Genomic DNA, 19980 nt, shown 5'->3' on the forward strand with positions numbered 1-19980 from the left:
TCCGGTACCCAAGCGAAATTCACCGATCTTGACCATCTAATTTGCATAAACAAAATGGCTGCCAAGCCACAGAAATTATCAGTTTCAGACACGCATTTTCTACAATTTTAAAATTAGCTCCAATCCTGCAAAGTTGCATTGAGATGATTTCATGTGCATGCGAAAGCAGTGCAGAACATTCCGATGCAAATGTCACAAATCAGGCCTACGATGTACAGCAGAGCGTGCGTGTTAGCAACAATGTGATGGTGCAAACCTTGCAGGAACGTAGATCAATTTAGCTCGATTGAGAAATAAACTGTTCGATTCAGACTATGTTTCTTTTCAGCCAAAATATAAAAGCGTTGATGACTAGAATTACAAAGTTCATCCTTCGTTTCTGTTTCCGACACTGTCCGAGATAACATGATTTTTCTTACAATTCTTTTTTTTGTTTTTTGTTTTTGCTTGAGCCTGCAGAGTGGGTAAAGAGATAGATAAAAAACCCACATAAATTATGTTTGCAGACGAGATTTATGAAGTTGCCACTTGATTTTAAATTTAATGTATATTGATGTGATTGCCCGATAACTTCGATGGCAAGACCTTGTTTTGGTAGTAAATATGCATAGAAAATGGTGAATATTTGCATAATCTATTATGCAAATGAGATAATAGATGTGTGCTTGTTTAGAAGTTGCAGTTAATTTTTGCATCTCTTAATCACACCTGGAATCATTAACAGGTCTCGATGTTATAACTGTTAAAAAAAAACATTTTCATATTGCTGCAGTGCGTTGTAGAATCTAGAAACCTGCCTGGTCTACGGCCTCTTGAATATCAATTTGCAAACACATTTTCTTTCAGTGTCATTCAGTTCTCCTTTATTGATTGATTCCAGTACTTTATTTACTTCGGAATCTGACGCCATCATAAAGTGCAACTTGTTTGCCCAATAACTTAGCTGTATTTTAGTACATACTGTACGTCAAGGAACATTTTGATACACTCTAAATCCATGGAGTAAAATTTTGCTAAAGTAAACTCAAGAGTGCTCAATATTGAGCAAGATTGAGCATTTAACAGCGGTAAATTCGCCTTTATTGAGCAAACTCGTTCTTTTGACCCCTCTTTACTCAATATTTACATACTTTCATTTTGCTCTTCTTCGTGAGTAAGGTTTGCTCCATTATCTTACTCAACTCGGAGTAAACTGCATTTTACACTCTCGCTGTTTACACTGTACCAGGCGAGCCCAGTCGCGATATTGCTATGTTAGGTGTAAAAAGGACACACGCGGATGACTGGTGGGTCATTTTTACACTTGCGCGCGCACGTGCGTGCATGCATACCAACTACATAAAGTAGTAGTCTGTACTGTACTTCGACGCGACATCGACAGAGCACGAAGCATGGCGGACAGCGAAGTTGCTTTTTTGCTGCGTCAATGGGGTCTTGTTGACCAAATCCCCAACTTTAAAAGTAAGTATAAATTACCAGTATATTTGTTTCCAATAATGTAGATGCTTCAAGTTAGTTGATGGTACCGTTCGGAAGTGGTACCTACGACTAGTTGACCTTGCCTGCGCCGCACAGCAGCTGGCTTTGCACTTCAAGCGTATGTACTCGGCGGCCGGCGCCGGCCCTCGGCGGCTGGCTCTTCAAAGGCCGGCCGCTTGGCCCATGTTCGACCTAGTCACTGACACAGGTCCAATACTCGGCATAATCGTGATAAGCATGTGTGCAAGAACTTGGTACAGTACCGTACTTTAGATTAGGGTTTTTGATAGGCCTAACGTTTACTTGTTAAATGTTAGACAAGGCTGCACACTGGCACTGGTCCGACGGTCCCTGACCAGTAAAAATCACTGTCGGACCAGTAACTTTTTCAGGAATGGACCAGTAAAAAATGGAAAGACTGGGTACTTACTGGTCCGATGGACAGGCCGGACCAGTAGAAAAAATGGGTTAGTGTGCAGCCCTGTGTTAGATCTACTTTTGTCAGACTAAGCCTTCATAGGCTATAGTCAAGTATAGAGTAGGACAAGTTGATAGAAATCTATAGTCTATGCTATAGGCCTAGTCTAGATACTACTGTCTACTGACAGGATGGTATTTCTACTGTCTTCTGGTTTGCTTGAAGCCTTGGCTTGCCTTTGATTTGTGTGAGGTCTGGATGCACAGATTACAACATTTTGTAACAATGTCAAAGAGGTGAAATAATGCAGTAGAGTCTAGGCCTACATCATTTTCATATTAGTTCAAAGGCTTCAAACTGTGTCTGTTCTGTGGAATTTGACATTTTGGGAATCTGTCTAGATTTACCTCAAGACACATTTCCAAAATGTCAAAAATCTGCCGAACAGACACAGTTTGAAACCTTCCAACTAAATACATGTAGGCCCTAATGATGTAGACCAAGAATATAACTCTAACTTAGAGTTACAATTGTACTAGTAAGTTACATCCTGTAGACCCTATTGTCTAGCTGTCTGCTATCTTTTCCTTCAGACTCAGTAGACTATTGTGCAACAACTTAAGTCTTATCCAGCTTATTAAATTTTCAAAGATAATTACCTAATCAGCCTTTACAACAAAAAAAAAAAAAAAAAATGGGTGGCTGTTCAACATGTATACATTCATTTACCACTCTCTTTTTGGAAGAAGTTACTGGAGTTACACTATGGTCATAAACCCTTATCGTTCTTCACTTTCCTCAAATAATATGTTAATACATGATCTGAAATAGATATGAACACAGCAAGGTTGAACTTGACATCAACTATGCAGTTTCGTGACTTACATGATTGACATCCTCTTAATACATACATGTATTACGATCAGTGAGTTAATGAGCAGTTGATAGCTGTAGGGGTTTACCAACATGTAACTTGAATCCATCCATAAAAGTAAAGGGTATATTGTCAAATATTGCTATTATATATTACCCCTTTAATACACATGTTTGCTTTCTCTCTTTTTTGTTGTTGAGATTTTTAAGTTTTGAGAATCGTGATAGAGGGAGCTTTTCAAAGGATGTTATGTGCTATTAGGAGACAGGGTTAAAAAAAAAAATCTGGTACCAATTAATTTTTTTATGTTTTAAAGTTTAAAAAGTGTGTTTTCTTCAACCAAATATTCATATCTATCCTGAAATAAATCATGAGAACTTTATTCATTGGAGTTAAAATTATTGCATATTCAGAAATTTATGCAAATTTGGCCAGACCTGTATAAAAATTACAGAGTCAAGGCACCACTCTTGCCTGTGCTTGTATCCATGACATGTCCTTGACTGTACCATTGACGTGGGGGGGGGGGGGGGGGAATTGGGCTTGCATGATACCCTGAATTCCACTAGAAATACAAACTACCCAGACTTTAAACACTTAAAAAATCCCTTTAAAGAAAATCTAATCGCACACAATTTGTTTTTCCTATCCAGATTAAAAGAGCTATAAAATGGCTATAAAGGAAGGGGAAAGCGGCTAGTTGCATATTGTATGTACTGTATATTGTCTTCATTGAAGTGTGTTTCTTTGTGTGTTTAGTGTGTACGGTATGTGTGCTTTTACAGTGCCTTGACATTTCAATTTTTTTATTCAAATCATGCATTACTCCAAAAAATGTACAAAATTGTAGGCCTACCTCGACAATTAAAAACAAAAATACATGATACATTTCATGAGGTTATATCAACCAAGAAAATTGTTGATGTAATATTTTGAGGGGGGCAGGGGGAGACCACAAATCAATTTTGAAAAACAGCATCATAATTCATATGATTTTTGAAATGACAAGGATGTCAAAAAGGCAATTTTGAGTATTTTTAATGGTAACAAACTTGAACAGTAATGCTTTTTGCTGTTTATGATAATCTACAGTATGGATTGTATAAAAGCACGCAAATCAACTTATCATTCATTTCTCTTTTTTTTCCTAAATAGAATTTACCATATTTTTTCTTTTGTTTTAGATTGTGGCATTGACCTGTCAGCATTCAAGCTGCTGGATGCAAGTCTTGTGAAGGATGTGATCTCCCAATTGGGCCCAAGGCTTAAATTTGTTCACCATTTCGAAAAATGGAAGAAACAGGCAAGTGTGTGACCAAGGACATCTCAAAAATCATTCCTGCAAAAATGTTTGCATGTTGCAAATGTGTGAAATCCTTTGAAAGAAGTGTGGACCTGTGGAACCACCTAAAGATCCACAACATAAACTCAAAGACCAAAACAAAACTTGTGTGTCATGTGCAAGAATGTTTTAAAACATTCTATCATGGTTATAGCTACAAGCGGCACTTGGAACAAGATCATGATTCCATTGTAGAAAATGTCAGTGATGGAGATTCTGTTGGAAACACAGTTTTTAGTGATGAAAGTGCATCAGAGCAGTCAGAAGTGCTTCCAAATGAAAAACCCACAGAGGAAATTTCATCAGCAATCAAACAGTCTGTTTCTGAATATGTAGCAAAACTTAAAAGCTCATCCCTGCCATCCTCCACAGTGCAAAGTATAATTTGTGACACACAAGAGCTGCTCACTAATGTAATTGAAGCAGTTCAACAAGTGTCAGCCCCCATCATCGAGGACGTATCTCAGGATATCAAACCCTCAGTTGATAAAATTGACACTCTACAGTCAGTCCTTGACATGGTGAAAGATCCTTTTGAGCATTTCAGTTTATCTACTCAGCATAAACAAAACCAATTTGCCCGCAACTGTAATGTTCTTATTGAGCCAGAAGAAATTGTTTTTGGCAATGTATACAAAGAATGTCTGAATACACATACTGGAAGGACTGAGCAGAAACAAGTTGAAGAAACTTTTCAGTACGTGCCAGTCGGTGAAAATCTGAAAGTATTCTTGGAACAACCAGGCTATATGTCAGTCATCATTCAGGAAAAAGACACTGCTGGCGAAAAAGATGTGCTTCAGACTTACAGAGATGGATCATATTACAAAGCTTGTGAAGGAAACCAAGACTGTGTGGATATAGAATTGTTGCTGTATAATGATGACTTTGAGACAGCGAACCCCCTAGGTTCAAAGAAAGGGAAACACAAACTTCTTGGTATCTATGTTACTGTTGCTTCTTTGCCCAAGAAATACCAAGCTAAACTGGAAAATGTCCTTTTAGTTGCTCTAGCAAAATCTTCTTTGGTATCCAAATATGGTGTAAATGTTGTTCTTCAGCGTATTTCGGATGACCTTGAAGTTCTCTTCACAGAAGGTCTTCATATTAATAGTCCAGATGGATTCACTGGCCGTGTACGTCCCCGACTCTTCCAGGCAGTCGGTGATAACTTAGCTCTCAATACCATGCTCGGCTTTGCTGGAAGTTTTAGTGCCAACTATTTTTGCCGGTTCTGCAAAGCACTCAAGGCAATATGCAGAAAACAGGTAGCTGTTGATCAAAGGTTACTCCGTACTGAAGAAAACATTGATTATGATATCAGTGTAAATGATGTTTCTCAAACGGGACTTCGGAGGTCGTGTGCTCTCAATACACTGAGCTATTACCATGTGTCGCAAAACTATGCTCCTGACCTGATGCATGATTTCCTAGAAGGGTTACTTCCAATCGAGATGAAACTTGTACTTTCAGAACTCATAAATCAGGGCAGATTTAGCCTTGATGAACTGAACTGTCGTATTCAGTCATTCAGCTATGGTATAACAGAAAAAGCAAACAAGCCCAGCCCCATCCTTCAAAGTCACCTTAGCAATCCATTTGGACCAAGTGGTCAAAAGGCTTCACAGATGAGTTGTCTTGCTGAGTTCTTACCCCTGATTGTGGGAGATAAAGTTGAAGAAGGATGTGAGTACTGGAGGTTGTTCACAGTTCTTCTGGAGATATACCAACTGGTCTTAGCACCAAACATTAGTACTGCTGTCACCTACTACTTGCAGTCAAGGATTAATGAGCATCATCAGTTATATTTGCAACTGTTTCCTGATAACCATCTCCTCCCCAAGCATCACAACCTCCTCCACTATCCCAAGGCAATCAGACAGCTGGGCCCTTTGTCACAGTATGCTTGTATGAGGCAAGAAGGAAAGCACAAGCCTTTGAAAAAGTGGGCGAAAACTTGTAATAATTACAAGAACATCGCCAAGACAGTTGCACGTAAACACCAGGAAGCACAGGCATTCAGAATGCTCAAGAAAGAACACATCAACAGCGAATGTGTATACATCCACACATCAGAATTTGTCAAAGTTTGTGATCTTGAGAGCGAGGTAGAAGTATGTCGGCTGTTGAGCTGTGAACCTGATACCTTACTAGAATTGTGTGATAAAGTAACATTCTATGGATACACATACAGACCCAATGTCATGTTACTGACTGACTGGTGTGGTGAACTACCATCTTTCTCAAGGATTGATTATATTATGAGAAAGCAAGATGGACTGTATCTAATGATCCAGCCATGGAAAACAAAGTACTTTCATGATCACTTTCAAGCCTTTGTTGCATCAGAAGAGGAGTTGGATTCTCTACAGTTGCTTAATCCTGAAGACCTGTTTGAACACAGACCTGTCCATGCAGTGAAGAGTCATGATAGTGCAGATCATCAGTGGTACATTCCTACCAGATACATGCTGTCATAACTGCAACAAAGATCACTAGACCAAAGTAATAAACTTCAAAAATAACTTACAGGTACATGCTCACTTCAGTTTCAATTTTTCAATTTAACCATTTCAAACTTCTGTGCTTTCTTTCTACACAAAGTTATACATGTATGTACTGGTATATCAAATGAAAGGAAAGTAAGTACCGTGGTACAATTTTTCATTTTTTTTTTGTTTGTAAACTAATGACCATTATACAGGATAAACCTATTGAAATGGAACAGAAGATACATTCAGTTTTTATGATTTCTCACTGACTAGCATTTATTTTCATTAAGCTGGCTGGAAAGAACATCTTTTTTCTTATTAAGAGGACACCAAGATCATAACATTTGGTTGTGAGCAGGGCTTGCACCCTTCTTCCAGGCATACAAGTTATGCACTTCAGTTTTGATTTCATGCTGTACATCTCTCTGTTTATTGCATTGTTTACATCAATTAAAATGTCAGTTCATTTCCCTTTTTAATGATACTGAAATCATGGAATGTGTACAACATTTTTGTGTGTGACCATGTACAAAATTTTTGCATAATGGATTGGCATTGTTATCAGATCAATGATCATGAGTATGGAGGGGAAACAGTTCTCTGTGAATCACTTTCCACAATGCACAAATCTGTAATTCAACCAAAAAATTACTGTCTTGATTTGATTTTGCACTATAACTCAAAAGTGTGTATGTATCAGTAAAAATAATGTGCATGAGGATACAGTGCTGGCAACTGTACACTCATTCCAATAATTTTAATGTCAAGTAAGATTTATTAAAAAGGAATGATTATAAGCTCATTGCTGTTGAATTGCTAAACCCTTTTTGAGTGGTGTATTTTCATCCTTATAGGACGAAGCAAATAATGCTGCAGAATCTGTACTCAAAGACATGCAGATGGGCTGGGAGTCATCTGAAGTTTCTGATGATCTGATGCTGTCAGATATGGAATCAGTTACTTTTGACCTTTCCCAGGCTTCAACTATCCCAGTAGATGTAGAAGAACCATCATGCTCATCAGCTGTAGTTCAGGATCTGAACAGCAGCAGTGACACACCGCCACCACTCAAACGTCAGAAAGCAGTAAGATACGTAAGTTCACATTTCATATGTAATTCATTCAGTCATATTGATATACATGTACTCATGTTATTACATACAGTGTATGTGCATGTATATAGTGTCTCATCTGTACTTTGTGAAAATATTTTTTTTTTTTTTTTTGTCATCATGCACAGTATAGATATGAGCAAATTTTTCTAAGATTCAGCCTTTCTTATGTTGTGTGTAGAGGAGGAATATATAAGCATTGGAATTTCAAATCACACCAGAATTCAGAGGTGTCATGATATTGACTCTGTTTTTTTTTTTTTTTATTGTCAAAGTCTCTTGAAAATAGTCCTTCACTGCTGGGAAGCCCATTCTTGGTGCTAATTACTTATTATTTTGAGCCCTGATCATGCTACTGATTATAGTACTTGTACGCAGAACCAATTGAAATTACATGTACTGTATAATTTTTAGATTCTCTTCTAGCTAATATTTCGAAAGAAGTTGAAATATGCCAGAAAAAATGAATTGCCTCCTGTATCATGATGTTTACACACACACACACACACACCATTTTTTAAACTCATGCAATCTTGAATATTTTACAGGATGTGGGTGAAATTCTGAAGAAATCTTTGGAAGGGAGGAAAACGTTAGAGGAAGTAACTCGAATGAAAGTCTGCACGCCACACAACACTCGTGTCATCTGCAATATGTGTACAGAGCATCTAGTAGACTTGCATGGCCTCAGGTAATGACATTTTACCATTTGCAATGGCATCCTAATATTACCTTGCTTCTGTCTGTGTTGATTTTGCATTCCTATTCTTTTTGTTTCTCTTCTCATTTCTTCTAAACAAATAATCACATTCACTTTACAAGACCTTTTTTTTTTAACCTAAAGTTGTATCTTCACGTAGGTGAATTTCTCATGTCCAATTCATTTCCAAACCCTCTTCTCCCTCTTCAGGAATCTTATTATTTATATACCCTAGACTGGGAAATGTGTAAGATCTTCCATATTTTGATAACCCTAAAAGTCATTTTATCCAAGGATAGTATCATTATGACTCATAATTTTTTTTTTATTTAGGCCTATACCCATAATTGGATATGCAGGTTCTCCACTGTTCCTAGTGCTTGAATACAATCTGTTCTTCCATTTTCATGAACAGAGAATCATGTTTAATGTCTGGTTTTTAATACCCTTAAGTGGTAAATTTATTCAAGGATTACATAATCATTCATCTCAATTTGATACACTTTCCCCCAGATTTTTCCTGTTTTTGATACCCTTGTAGGGATTCCCTGTAGGTTCCTGGTCTGGTGCTGAGAAAACTAGCCTCTTTTTGTTAATGCAGATGATGTACAAGCTTTAATAGGATATACTTTATGGGGGAGGGGGGAATGCTCAACTACACCACAGTGCTTTGTGTGGGAATTGTATCACATGTGCATTTGCAATGATTTATGTACATTTCACTACAATTCTCATATTTTTTGTCATCAGACCTGGCCCTGACATGAAGGGGGCAATGGCCTCCTCCATCATTGCAGAGTTCCCCTTCCTTAAAGATCCAGCTGGCAATGGAGACGTGAGTAGACAGTTTAAAAATTACTGACTTAGCAGTCATTTGATTTTTCGTAAGACACAACCCAAGTTGACAGATAACTATTGACAAATGATATCTTTGGAATAAAATCAATGAATAACATGTAGAAATATGTATATAATATATATATATATATATATATATATATATATAATTTAATGCTGATCTTACTACAGGCTTCAGAAATATAATGAAAATGTTTGTGGATGCCTAGCTGTACATGCATGTACAGTGCAGACATTTCATTCTTTGCTAGGAGCAATTTTAACAACATCTGTCCATAAGTGCATGTGTACAGGTACTACAGGATTATGATAAATTGCTAAAATTTACCATGTTTGTGGGCAAAGTATTAAGTGGCTTATTGGTTCAAGGTTCATGTTTCATCTAAAACAGGGTTTAGTTATTAAAAGATACTGGGTACAGGTGTTCCCTTGCACTATACTACAAGGAGAAAGAATCAATTGTACATCAGTTTACTTGTTTCTCTATGAAGAGCAATTAGTGAAAATAACCCAAATGGACTTAGTTGAGATATAAACAAAAATAGAAACAAAGAATGTCAAAAGAATTCTGAATTTAGAGATGTTATGATTAACGATCTCGCACCATTACCATAAATAGTTAGCTTCCTTCTGTCACTGATTCTGAAAAAGCTTTGTCAGCATTTGGGTTTTGATGATGCTATTCTTGTTACCATGCTTTACCATGAGAATTCTGTGTCAATGACCTTTTAACCTCACAACATAGCACTGTTGCATTTTTAGCTTTGTACACTCTTACCATGCTTACCCAGTACTTTTAAACCTGGTGTTGTGTCTTTTTAGTTGATAATACATACAGTATTGTGTTAGCATGTTTGAAGTCTCTGAAACACTACTAACCAATTTCCTATGTCAAGTTCGTGACCATTCATCTTACAATGTTAATATGTGTATTACAACAATGATTGCCTTGGAGATTGAATTCTTGCAAATATTTACAAATGTATTTACCAATCTGAGTATCATTACACTCAAACAGCTGTAAATTTGAAACCCATGTGCATTCTCAAACAGCTCTGTAATGCATGCTGAACAATATATCATGCACATGTACTGTATCATGGTATTTTAGATAAATTTTATGATACATGAGTTACAAGTGTACTTCTTCATACTTTGCATACTCATATTTTTCAAGGTTTTGCTTGTAGTTCAAGCTCTGGAACAAAAAATCCATAACTTTGACATTTTTAGTTATAATTCAGTCTAAATATATATCAAAACACATTCAGAAATTTTGACCCTGTCAGAACAAAAAATTACTCCCTTTACTGTGAAAATAACCATATAAACTCTTTTAATTGTGACATTCTTCTTGCTCATTAATATTATTTCATTTCTTTTTTAAAGGAGGAGTGGTACTTGAAAGGGAGTACCAAACTTCCAGCAGGTGGTAGGCTGGAAAACCGGCTGAAGTACCTGAGAAGGAAAACAGCAGAGCAAGACAGGAAGCAAGACAAAGCCAAGGTTGGCAGTCCTAAGGATACCACTTCAAGTTCTTCCAATGAGGATTCAACCTCATCATTGCAGATGAATTATGGTATGTGCTTACAAATGTAGCCAATTATCTCCAAAGTAAAGTGAAGCAGGCTTGAGAAATACTTGCCCTGTATAAAAAATTTGTTTCTGTGCATCAAGCAGTAAACAATTGAGTTAAATGTAGATTTACCTACAACAATCTATTCATTTGCATAATTTTTCCACCTTGGGTCTGTTAGCAAGGCTTGAAAAAAGTGACTTCATTGCATTTTGGGGTTAAATATAAATTTGTATTGATTGAATGTTAGTACTAACTTTTTAAACCCATTTAAAGAGTAATTTTTGACTGGGTCTAAGGGGAAGTGCAAGTTATAGAAAAATCAGCGTGACTTGGGTAAAATGTGGCAATATTTCTATATGCACTATAATTATGATATGCCTTGTTCTTATACTTTGTTTACTTTTAGGAGAATTAGCAGCCCAAGCAATATTGTTAATGATGTCTGATAATGCATACAGCCTAACACAAAAATATTGGGCTATTTCAGAGGTTTATAGGTCAGAGATGGGTGGGATGGCTATATCCCCCCCTTTTCAGGGTTAAAGCTAGAAAATGCTAGGATGAACATTAAGGCTATGCATTTGTTCTCAGGCTTGATTCAATAATGATTGTTATTATGAGTTTCCATAATTTGTATCAGATTTGGCAGACATGAAAGCTACGACCGAATGGTTGAAGAGTCATGACACCCCTCACAAAGACGTTGTGGCCAAGATGGAGCAGACAGCAGCTTATAGAAGGGACTTTGTACATTCCAACCTGCCGAGAAGTTCAAAGAACAAGCCGTGTGTGACTGAAGTGCTGGCTGAGTTTCCACACCTTCTTTCTCCTGGAATGGTAGGTGCATGTTACGTCCCCATTGTGAATGGCAGGTGCATGTTATATCCTCATTGTAAGCTGTCACAGGGGTTTTATTATCATGTCCAATATCTACCAAAATCTAGATGAACAAAATTATTGCAGTCAGTGTTTGCCATATTTGCATGTACACACAAATGCCTGATTTTTGTTGTTAAATCACAGCGTGCAAAATTAAAAAAAATAAATAAATCTGTACATATTCTATAGATAACATTGTATGAAGTATGTTTTGCCTTCCTACCCATAGAATAGTATGAAATATATATATATATTTTTTAATGTAAGAAATCATCTAATATGAAATATACATGTATATTGATATCATCAATGCTTGTCTGAATATCCATTTCTGTTTCTCTTCAAAAGCAATTTATTTATTTATTTTTTTTTTTGGGGGGGGGATGGGGTATAGATGAGGTTTCTTGTGCATCATCTTTATTATGCATGTAGCTTCTTACGGTAAGATTTGATGGGGGTTAAAGGTCTCTTGCTGATGTGTGAGTAAGGAGACAATTTGACTGCATGCTGTAGATAAATTTTTTCCCCCATGTTAGGAGGGGGGGGGGGGGGCTAATTAAGCTCCCCCTCCCCTCTGGAATACATAGGGTTAAGGCACAGTGTGTGTTGGGAACATACACAATGGACTAAGATGGTGAGAATTCAAGATCTAACAGGCAAATTAACAGACAAAAAACAAAATAACTGCAAAAACATGTTTTGTTGTTGTTGTTTCTTGTTTCTTTGCAGATTGAGCAGGATTACAACAAGCTATTTGATGGAAAGGGGGACCTTCTCTTCACAAAGTGGCCAGTAGTATCATCTTGCATTCTGGACTATGGGAATAGAATTTCTCCAGGGTGGAAGGTGAAATTCGGAGTACAAGAAAGACGTGATGAGGACTTCACTCAAGGTGTGTAATTATTGATAGATACTGTAGACTTAGGGGACATTTGACAGGCGGGTGACTTTGGACAGTTTAGACAATTTCACTTACATTATTTTGCTGCTTGCAATATACAAGAGAAGTGCAGTAATTCAAATATTCACATATCCCCCTTTCATAACCTACAAAAATATTTGCAGAAAAACCAACAGCAAAAAAAAAAAAAATGTAAGTAAAACAATTCCTGTCCAAAGTCACCCAACTGTCCCGTCCCCTAGTTCATGGTAACACATTATATTTGATTTTAAAATGATGTGATATACACTTCATCATCCCTCATAATGTAGATGTAATAGGATTTATAGAAGTGTTTTACTCCATTGCATTCTTCCAAATGGTGTATTTAGTAAAAACAGCACCAAGGGTCGTTTGTGCCCTTTCCAACATCTGACACCGAGGCAAGTGCTGGAATCAAGCTACTTCCAACTACTGCTGCTCGTGGCTTCTATTGTTGCTCATCATATTAACCTTTTTGTAATCTTTGTTGTAGCCCCCACCTACATTTGGGCACCTTCCCCAAATACACAGCACACAGCACACCACCAATTCTTCCATAAAAGAGCAGTGTGCATGTCTGCAAATCTGCATAATAATCTTAAGTCATCACTGGCCGATCCAGGATTCTTAAAAGGGGATGGGGGGGGGGGGGGGGGGGGGGGGAGGCGGGCAAAAATTTTGCCGCATTTTCTTGTGATTACTACAAAAAATAGCAGCATAAAAAGGGGGGAGGGGCTGTGGTTGAATTTTTTTTTTTTGCGTGTGATGACTAAAAATGTGTTATCAACCAAATAAGGGGTGGCAGTGGCTTATTCGCCCCCAATCGCCCACTGGTTATAAAATAAGCCCTGAATTTGAAGAGATATAAAGCTGATATGTGAATTGAAAATATGCCAGGATTGATTTATGGTGTGAAGACATATGTAGCGTAAAATCTTTCATATTCTAATAAAGACTTTTTGTGTACTCCACTAACAGAGGAAAAGGCAAATCTGGCTTTTCTTATGCTGTCACATCTGTTCCCGGGCAAGAAGTCATCAAAAGGGGGAAGAGCCTCTTCCCAAGAGTCATTGGAGTGTTTCATCGACTGCCAAAAGGTATGTCAAATGTTTGTAGCAAAAGCAGTATTAGTGAAGAAAATTGAAAAATTTTGTGTTAGCATGGGTCACATCTCCATACAGCAAGATCAACTCCACGTATCAAGTCAAGACATGAACACTTTGATGCTTCATCAAAAAGGAATGTGTATTGAATAAAAAGTTCCAGTAACTGTTATGTGCTACTAAAATGTTTACATCTGTTTGCCTGAGAGCTTAGTTGTCAAAGTTATATTTCACGTATTACTGATGTCAAGTTTTATGTAATAGGGTCCTGGCATGTGAACTTGAATCGCGCTTATGATGGTAAGAAATGTAACCATTTGAATTTTACACGTACCAGAACTCGCTGGCCCTAATTTTAAACTATATATAGGATTAACAGGGGAAGGAAAATGCATAGAGTATTAATCACAAAGATTTGTGTGATGTGTTGCAGAGTTTTAACCTAAAGCAATATTGACTGAAATCAGTCATTTAAAAATATCACCACGGGAATGAAATGTTTCATATCACTATTGATGGTAGTCGTTTCTTGCAGATTTTTATTCTTTGATTGAAACTATTTCTTTCCAGTATAGTGGAGGAAACAGCAAACTTCGTTTTCAGACTTTGTGAGCCATAAGATAAGATGTACTTTTTATGCCTCTGCCACGAAGTGGTGCTGGAGGCATTATGTTTTCGGGTTGTCCGTCCGTCCGTCCTTCCGTCCGTCCGTAATGAATTTTGTAGACAGCGTAACTTAAAAACCTCTTGAGGTATCCTAATCAAACTTGGCATGTATGTGTATTAGGGGGTGAAGTTGTGCCTATCAACTTTTGGGTGCACATGCTCCAGGTCAAAGGTCAAAAGGTCAAGGTCAAATATGTAAAATTTCTCTATTTCCACCATATCTATGCAATGCCTGAAGATATTTTCTTGAAACTTAGTGTATACATGTATTACCCAATTTAGATTCTCTAGTGAAAGTTTGGGGTCATGAGGTCAAAGGTCAAAAGGTCAAGTAAAGATATTAAAACTTCACTTTTTTCTCCGTACCTTGGAAATTGTTCAAGGTATCTTCATGGAACATAGTATATTTACATGTACTGACTGGCAGTGATTATCTAGAGAATTTAGGGTTCATGGGGTCAAAGGTCACGGGTCAAAGGTCAAAGGCAACACTTCAAAATTTTACTATTTCCCTCATATTTATGCAATGCCAGCAGGATTATTTTTTTTTTAAACACTTGGTGTATGCAAATATAACCCAATAGAGATTCTCTGGAAAGTTTCTTTTTTTTTTTGCTTTTTTTTTTTGCCTCAAAGGTCAAAGATCAAGTGAAAGTGCTGAATTAGCTTTTTCCTCCATATCTCGGAAGTGGCTCGAGTTATCTTGAAACTTACTACATATTTATGCATGTCCTGCCTGACAGTGATTATCGTATGAATCTTAGGGTCAAAGGCCAGATGAAAATGGTAACAATTTACTGTTCAATACAGAAATTGCACTTTTTCTCCCTACCTTGAAAATTACTTAATGCATAAACTTATGAATGGGTCAAAGTCAAGTTAAAGTCCTTAAATCCCCAAATACATGCTCTCCTATTCATCCAATCAAACCTAGGTTAAAGGAAGGTGAACATTCAACACATTTGTGACAAACGTCATTTTAATTTTTGCCAATTTTGTGAAAATGTAATCACACATTGTCCACATGTACTATAGACCTATTAGGAGAATCATGCATTATGGCGGAGGTATACTAGTCGCCATAGCGACATTTGTAGTTTAATATTTATCATTTGCAGGAAGGAACCAGTCTCGAGGCCTACCGAAAAGACCATGGGAGGAACCAGCCTTTCGTCCTGGCTGTAGGGAACAATGTCTGCCAGCCAATCCAGTGCTTCGTCATTCTGGAGAGCCAAGTGTTTGAGAGAAAGAGCCTCGTATCTGCTGTTGACCTGTGCTATAAGATATTTCAGATCTTTGATCTGGAGTATCCAGCACAGGCTCGAGCCATGTGGGTGATCTTGGACACTGTGGTGTATGGGGTGGAAGCAGGTGCCCAAGAAACGGGGGCAGTAAAGGCCTTCAGAGCCTACTACCATTTTAATAAGAAGTAGAGAAAATGTTCAGCTGAAGACTGGTATTAACTTCTTGGTTAGGGGAAGACATATCTGTAAGTTGAAAAAAAGATTATATTAATCATGTGTTAGTGGATTCCCATACCTTTCCTACCCACTGTATCATCTGGAGTTCAGTTAGCGTGAGCTGGATGGTGTTTCTGCTTGTAATTCTCTTGTGATAGATTCCCCCAGAATGGCAAAATGGTAAACACTCGATTACAAGCACATACATGTACTACTGTGGTGTCTTTGGAGAGCATGCTCTTACATAAAATATTTAAGCAGAGTAAAGATTGATTGAACTGTTGTGATAACAAAAAAGAAATATATCTTCTTAGTATGAATACATATCCATAATCCAAGAAATATAAAAGATGCAATTCTTAAAGTCAGTATGTGCTGCTAATCAAGAATTTACGGTACATCAATTTTGAAACAATCACTGTTTCGTCATTCTTGTGAAGCAAGCGTTTTAGCAGAAGAGTTTTGTATCTGCTGTTCACCTGTGATATAAAATCTCTTTTAGATTTTCAATTCATAGTATCCCACACAGGCATGAGCCCTGTGGGTCATTTTAAATCTTTTGGAAGCAAGTACGATGAAAAAGGGGCAGTAAAAGCCTTTAGAGCCTTCTACCAGTTTAATAAGAGGTAGAATGTTCACTTAAAGGTAAAAATTAACTTAATGATAAGGGGAAGACAAATAGCTGTATGTTGTTTTAAAAAAATTATTATTATTATTATTATTATTATGTTTTAAGTGGGTTCCATTTCAGGATCATATATGCTACATCATTTTTATACCAATTTATTTTACATGTTCATATTGTTTTATTTGGAGTTTGCTTAATAGGGTGAGCTGCATTACATTTATGAGTTTGTTCTCGTTCTTGTGAAAGATTTCTCCAATATGGCAAATACCGTAAACTCTGAATTACAAGCACATACATGATCTCTTTGAGTAGCATTGTTTTTGCATACAAATTTTAGCAGAGTAAAAATTGACCTGTCTTTAATAGTAACAGTGAAACACATATATCTTCTCAGAAATAATGAATACATATCAATAATCCTTCAAGGTGGTAAGCTTTATTTTTTAAGGGAAAGTTTATGATACATCAAATCTGAAACAGTAGTGAAATGCAAAATATGTAGCACCTATGTCTTTCTGGTTTTCTTTTGCTGGAGGATTTTTTTTTCCAACTGCAGAAAAGGCACCGAATTATTTGGCTTGTAGCCCAGTGTTTCATTATTCTTGTAAAATGAAGTGTTTGAGCGGAAGCTCTTAGTCTCATACATGTATCTGATGTTGACTTGTGCTATAAGAAATTTCAGATCTTTGATCTGGAGTATCCAGCACAGGCTCGAGCCATGTGGGTGATCTTGGACACTGTGGTTTACGGGGTTGAAGCAGGTGCCCAAGAAACAGGGGCAGTAAAGGCCTTCAGAGCCTACTACCATTTTGATAAGAAGTAGACAAAATGTTCAGCTGAAGACTGGTATTAACTTCATGGTTAGGGGCAGACACCTCAGTATGTTGTAAAAGAAATCATAATCGTGTATTCGTGGAGTCCATTTCAGGTTCTTATATAGTATGTCAGCATTATACCTCTGTATTTACATGTGAATGTTGTGTTTTTTAAGTTGAGTTCAAGTTCAAGTTCAAGTTCGAGCTAGGATGAGCTGAATGCTATATCTAAGTGTAATATACTCTGGTGATGTATTTCCCCAAATGGCAAATTTACTTCAAATCTGAAACAGACAAAAATATATCTTTGAGGCCCTCTGCTGGAGGTGCTTATTCCACATTATAATTTTCGTTAATTTTCAGTGTTAAGGCTCATTTACATGGCATCACGGCACAGCATTTACAAGATATCTAGTCTGTGATTGGTCAGTGCGCGCAGAGTGTTAATCAATCACGGTTTAGATATCGCGTTAATGCTGCGCCATGATACCGTGCCAGATACGATATAAATGCACCTTTATACTTGTTATGCCTGTGCCCATTGAAGACATGTTTCTGGTTCCTTTATGTAAAGAATTAATCATCATGTACCAACTTATTGATTATTTTGTCCTTTGAGAAGGTCTACAGCTAGTTTACATTACTGGTTAAGAAAATTATGACTTGAAGTGTCATCATTCCACTGCATGCTTTATTTTCCTATCATGTAAAGTTTTACATGTGTACAAGCTCTGCATGCATAAAGACAGTCTATTTCAGTGTATAAAGGAAGTTTGAAGTAACAACTCAATTTCATGTGGTTTATTTCATATGGCCATATATTTTGCAAAGGGTGTTCTATAAAACCAAGGTTTACAATTTATGTGATGTAAGACTTTGCTGGAATATAAATGTAGAGCAACCAAAATATTGACCTTGCTATAATCTTGTTAAAATACTTGTGCCTTCACATGGGAAGGATATTGACCATATGTTAGGAAAGAAACACTTGTACTTTGTGCGGTATCCTTGTTTTGATTTTTGTGTTTAGAAATGTTTAGATTGGACCAACATCGAGAAATGAGTTTTAAATGTTGTGACTGAAGCTTTGAGAAGACCTAGAATCAGAGTGTCGTTCCATTTGGTTCCAAACTTTAATCCTATACTGGAAAGGAAGTGATGTATAGCACAAGATGCTTTTCATAAATCACAGTTTATTTTAGTTTTACATGGAAAAGAAAGGTTGTGACAAGTTGATCGCAAGCTTTATTTTTTCTACCATCAATGACCATGTAAAGTTCTGCATGCGTGTTACATGCTCTGCATGTAAGCACAGTCTAATCCAAAGTTCCAGAAAAAGAGAAGTTGCAAGTTTATTCCAATGTTACAGAGAAAAAGAAGTTGTAAGTAACAACTCAATTCCACGTTGTTTTCCTTATTTCATGTAGTTTAAAGTATAACATACTACCAGCTTTTCGTGTATGTTTGTTATGTTTTATTTCTGAGAAGATGAATAGTTCAGCTCAAAAAAAAAAATTGTTTACCTTCACAATAAAGGTAATAACGATATATATTTTTTGTCATGTGTTACTTATTTGGGTTTTATGTCGCAAACTATTTTGGTCTGTAGCATGCACTTGCTAGCTTGCCTTGTCAACTTCAAATGTACCATGAGAATGTGCAAGTCACATTTCACGTGTTTGTTATGTCATGTATATCATACTGTACTTTTAAAATGAATTGTACATTGCAAATACGTAAGCAGGCCGACCAAAATTGTTTTGCCACAAAAGTAAAAACGAATTTACACTTTCCTCGTGTTCTCCAGAATGGTCAATTGGGAGTAAAATTGAACTTACACATAACCCCGATCAAAATGGACACATGGCCAAAGATGGTTAAAAATCAGAATAGTCATCTGGGATTAAAATCAAATTTACACATAACCCCGATCAAAATGGACACATGGTCAAAAATGAGTAAAAATAAAATTACTCAATAATAAAGCAAAACAAATTTTACTCTTCATTGGGTAAAAGAGGAGCTCAAATATGATCAAACTTTTACTCAACTAGGAGTGGTTAAAACTTTACTCAATTCTGACCATGTGGCCGTTTTACTCAATTTTTAGTGAAATTTTTCTTAGAGTGTAGCAAGACTTTGTTATAGGGAATATATCCATAGAAATGCCAAACTATTTATATAATTCATTATGGAAATTAGATTATTATGGTATGTCTAATAGCTGTTTTTTGTACCTCTTTATCACAAAAGAATCATCAACTTATGTCTTGAAATTATAACTATAATGATTCAGATTCATATCTCGCGGCAATGTGTTGTAGAATCTCGAAGCCTGTCGTAGTATTACCAATTTGCATACGTTATTGCAAATATTGTTATTCATTTTTTTTATTCTGAATTGGTTGATGCCGGTACTTTAGATTTTTGTCGGACTCAGATGACACCATGTACACTTTGTTTGACCAATAGCATATCTATTTTTCAGTACGCCAATGTACATTTTGATAGCAAAACTTTGTTTTAGGGGAAAATATGTTGAGAAAATTGAAAAATATTTGCATAATTCATTATGTAAATGAGATGCATGTTTTATCTTAATACTAAAAATTGGTTCTTGTATCTCTTTATTGCACTAGGAATCGTGAACAGG

The 19980-nt window shown here is 36.6% G+C and overlaps 1 protein-coding gene across 1 annotated transcript; it reads left to right on the top strand.

Moving 5' to 3' along the window:
* The first annotated feature begins 1391 nt into the window (after window positions 1-1391).
* On the top strand, window positions 1392-16563 carry LOC139722284 (uncharacterized). Its single transcript, XM_071633593.1, has 10 exons — window positions 1392-1461; window positions 3956-4074; window positions 7460-7699; window positions 8266-8408; window positions 9168-9252; window positions 10665-10854; window positions 11495-11691; window positions 12463-12625; window positions 13634-13752; window positions 15543-16563. Exons 1-10 carry the CDS (start codon window positions 1392-1394, stop codon window positions 15855-15857), a joined length of 1641 nt encoding a protein of 546 aa, XP_071489694.1. The 3' UTR covers window positions 15858-16563.
* The last annotated feature ends 3417 nt before the right edge of the window (window positions 16564-19980 follow it).

Source organism: Diadema antillarum, unplaced genomic scaffold (genome assembly GCF_040938485.1).
Source record: "Diadema antillarum isolate AM-2024a unplaced genomic scaffold, OU_Dant_1.0 scf00000162, whole genome shotgun sequence".
Taxonomy (NCBI): domain Eukaryota; kingdom Metazoa; phylum Echinodermata; class Echinoidea; order Diadematoida; family Diadematidae; genus Diadema; species Diadema antillarum.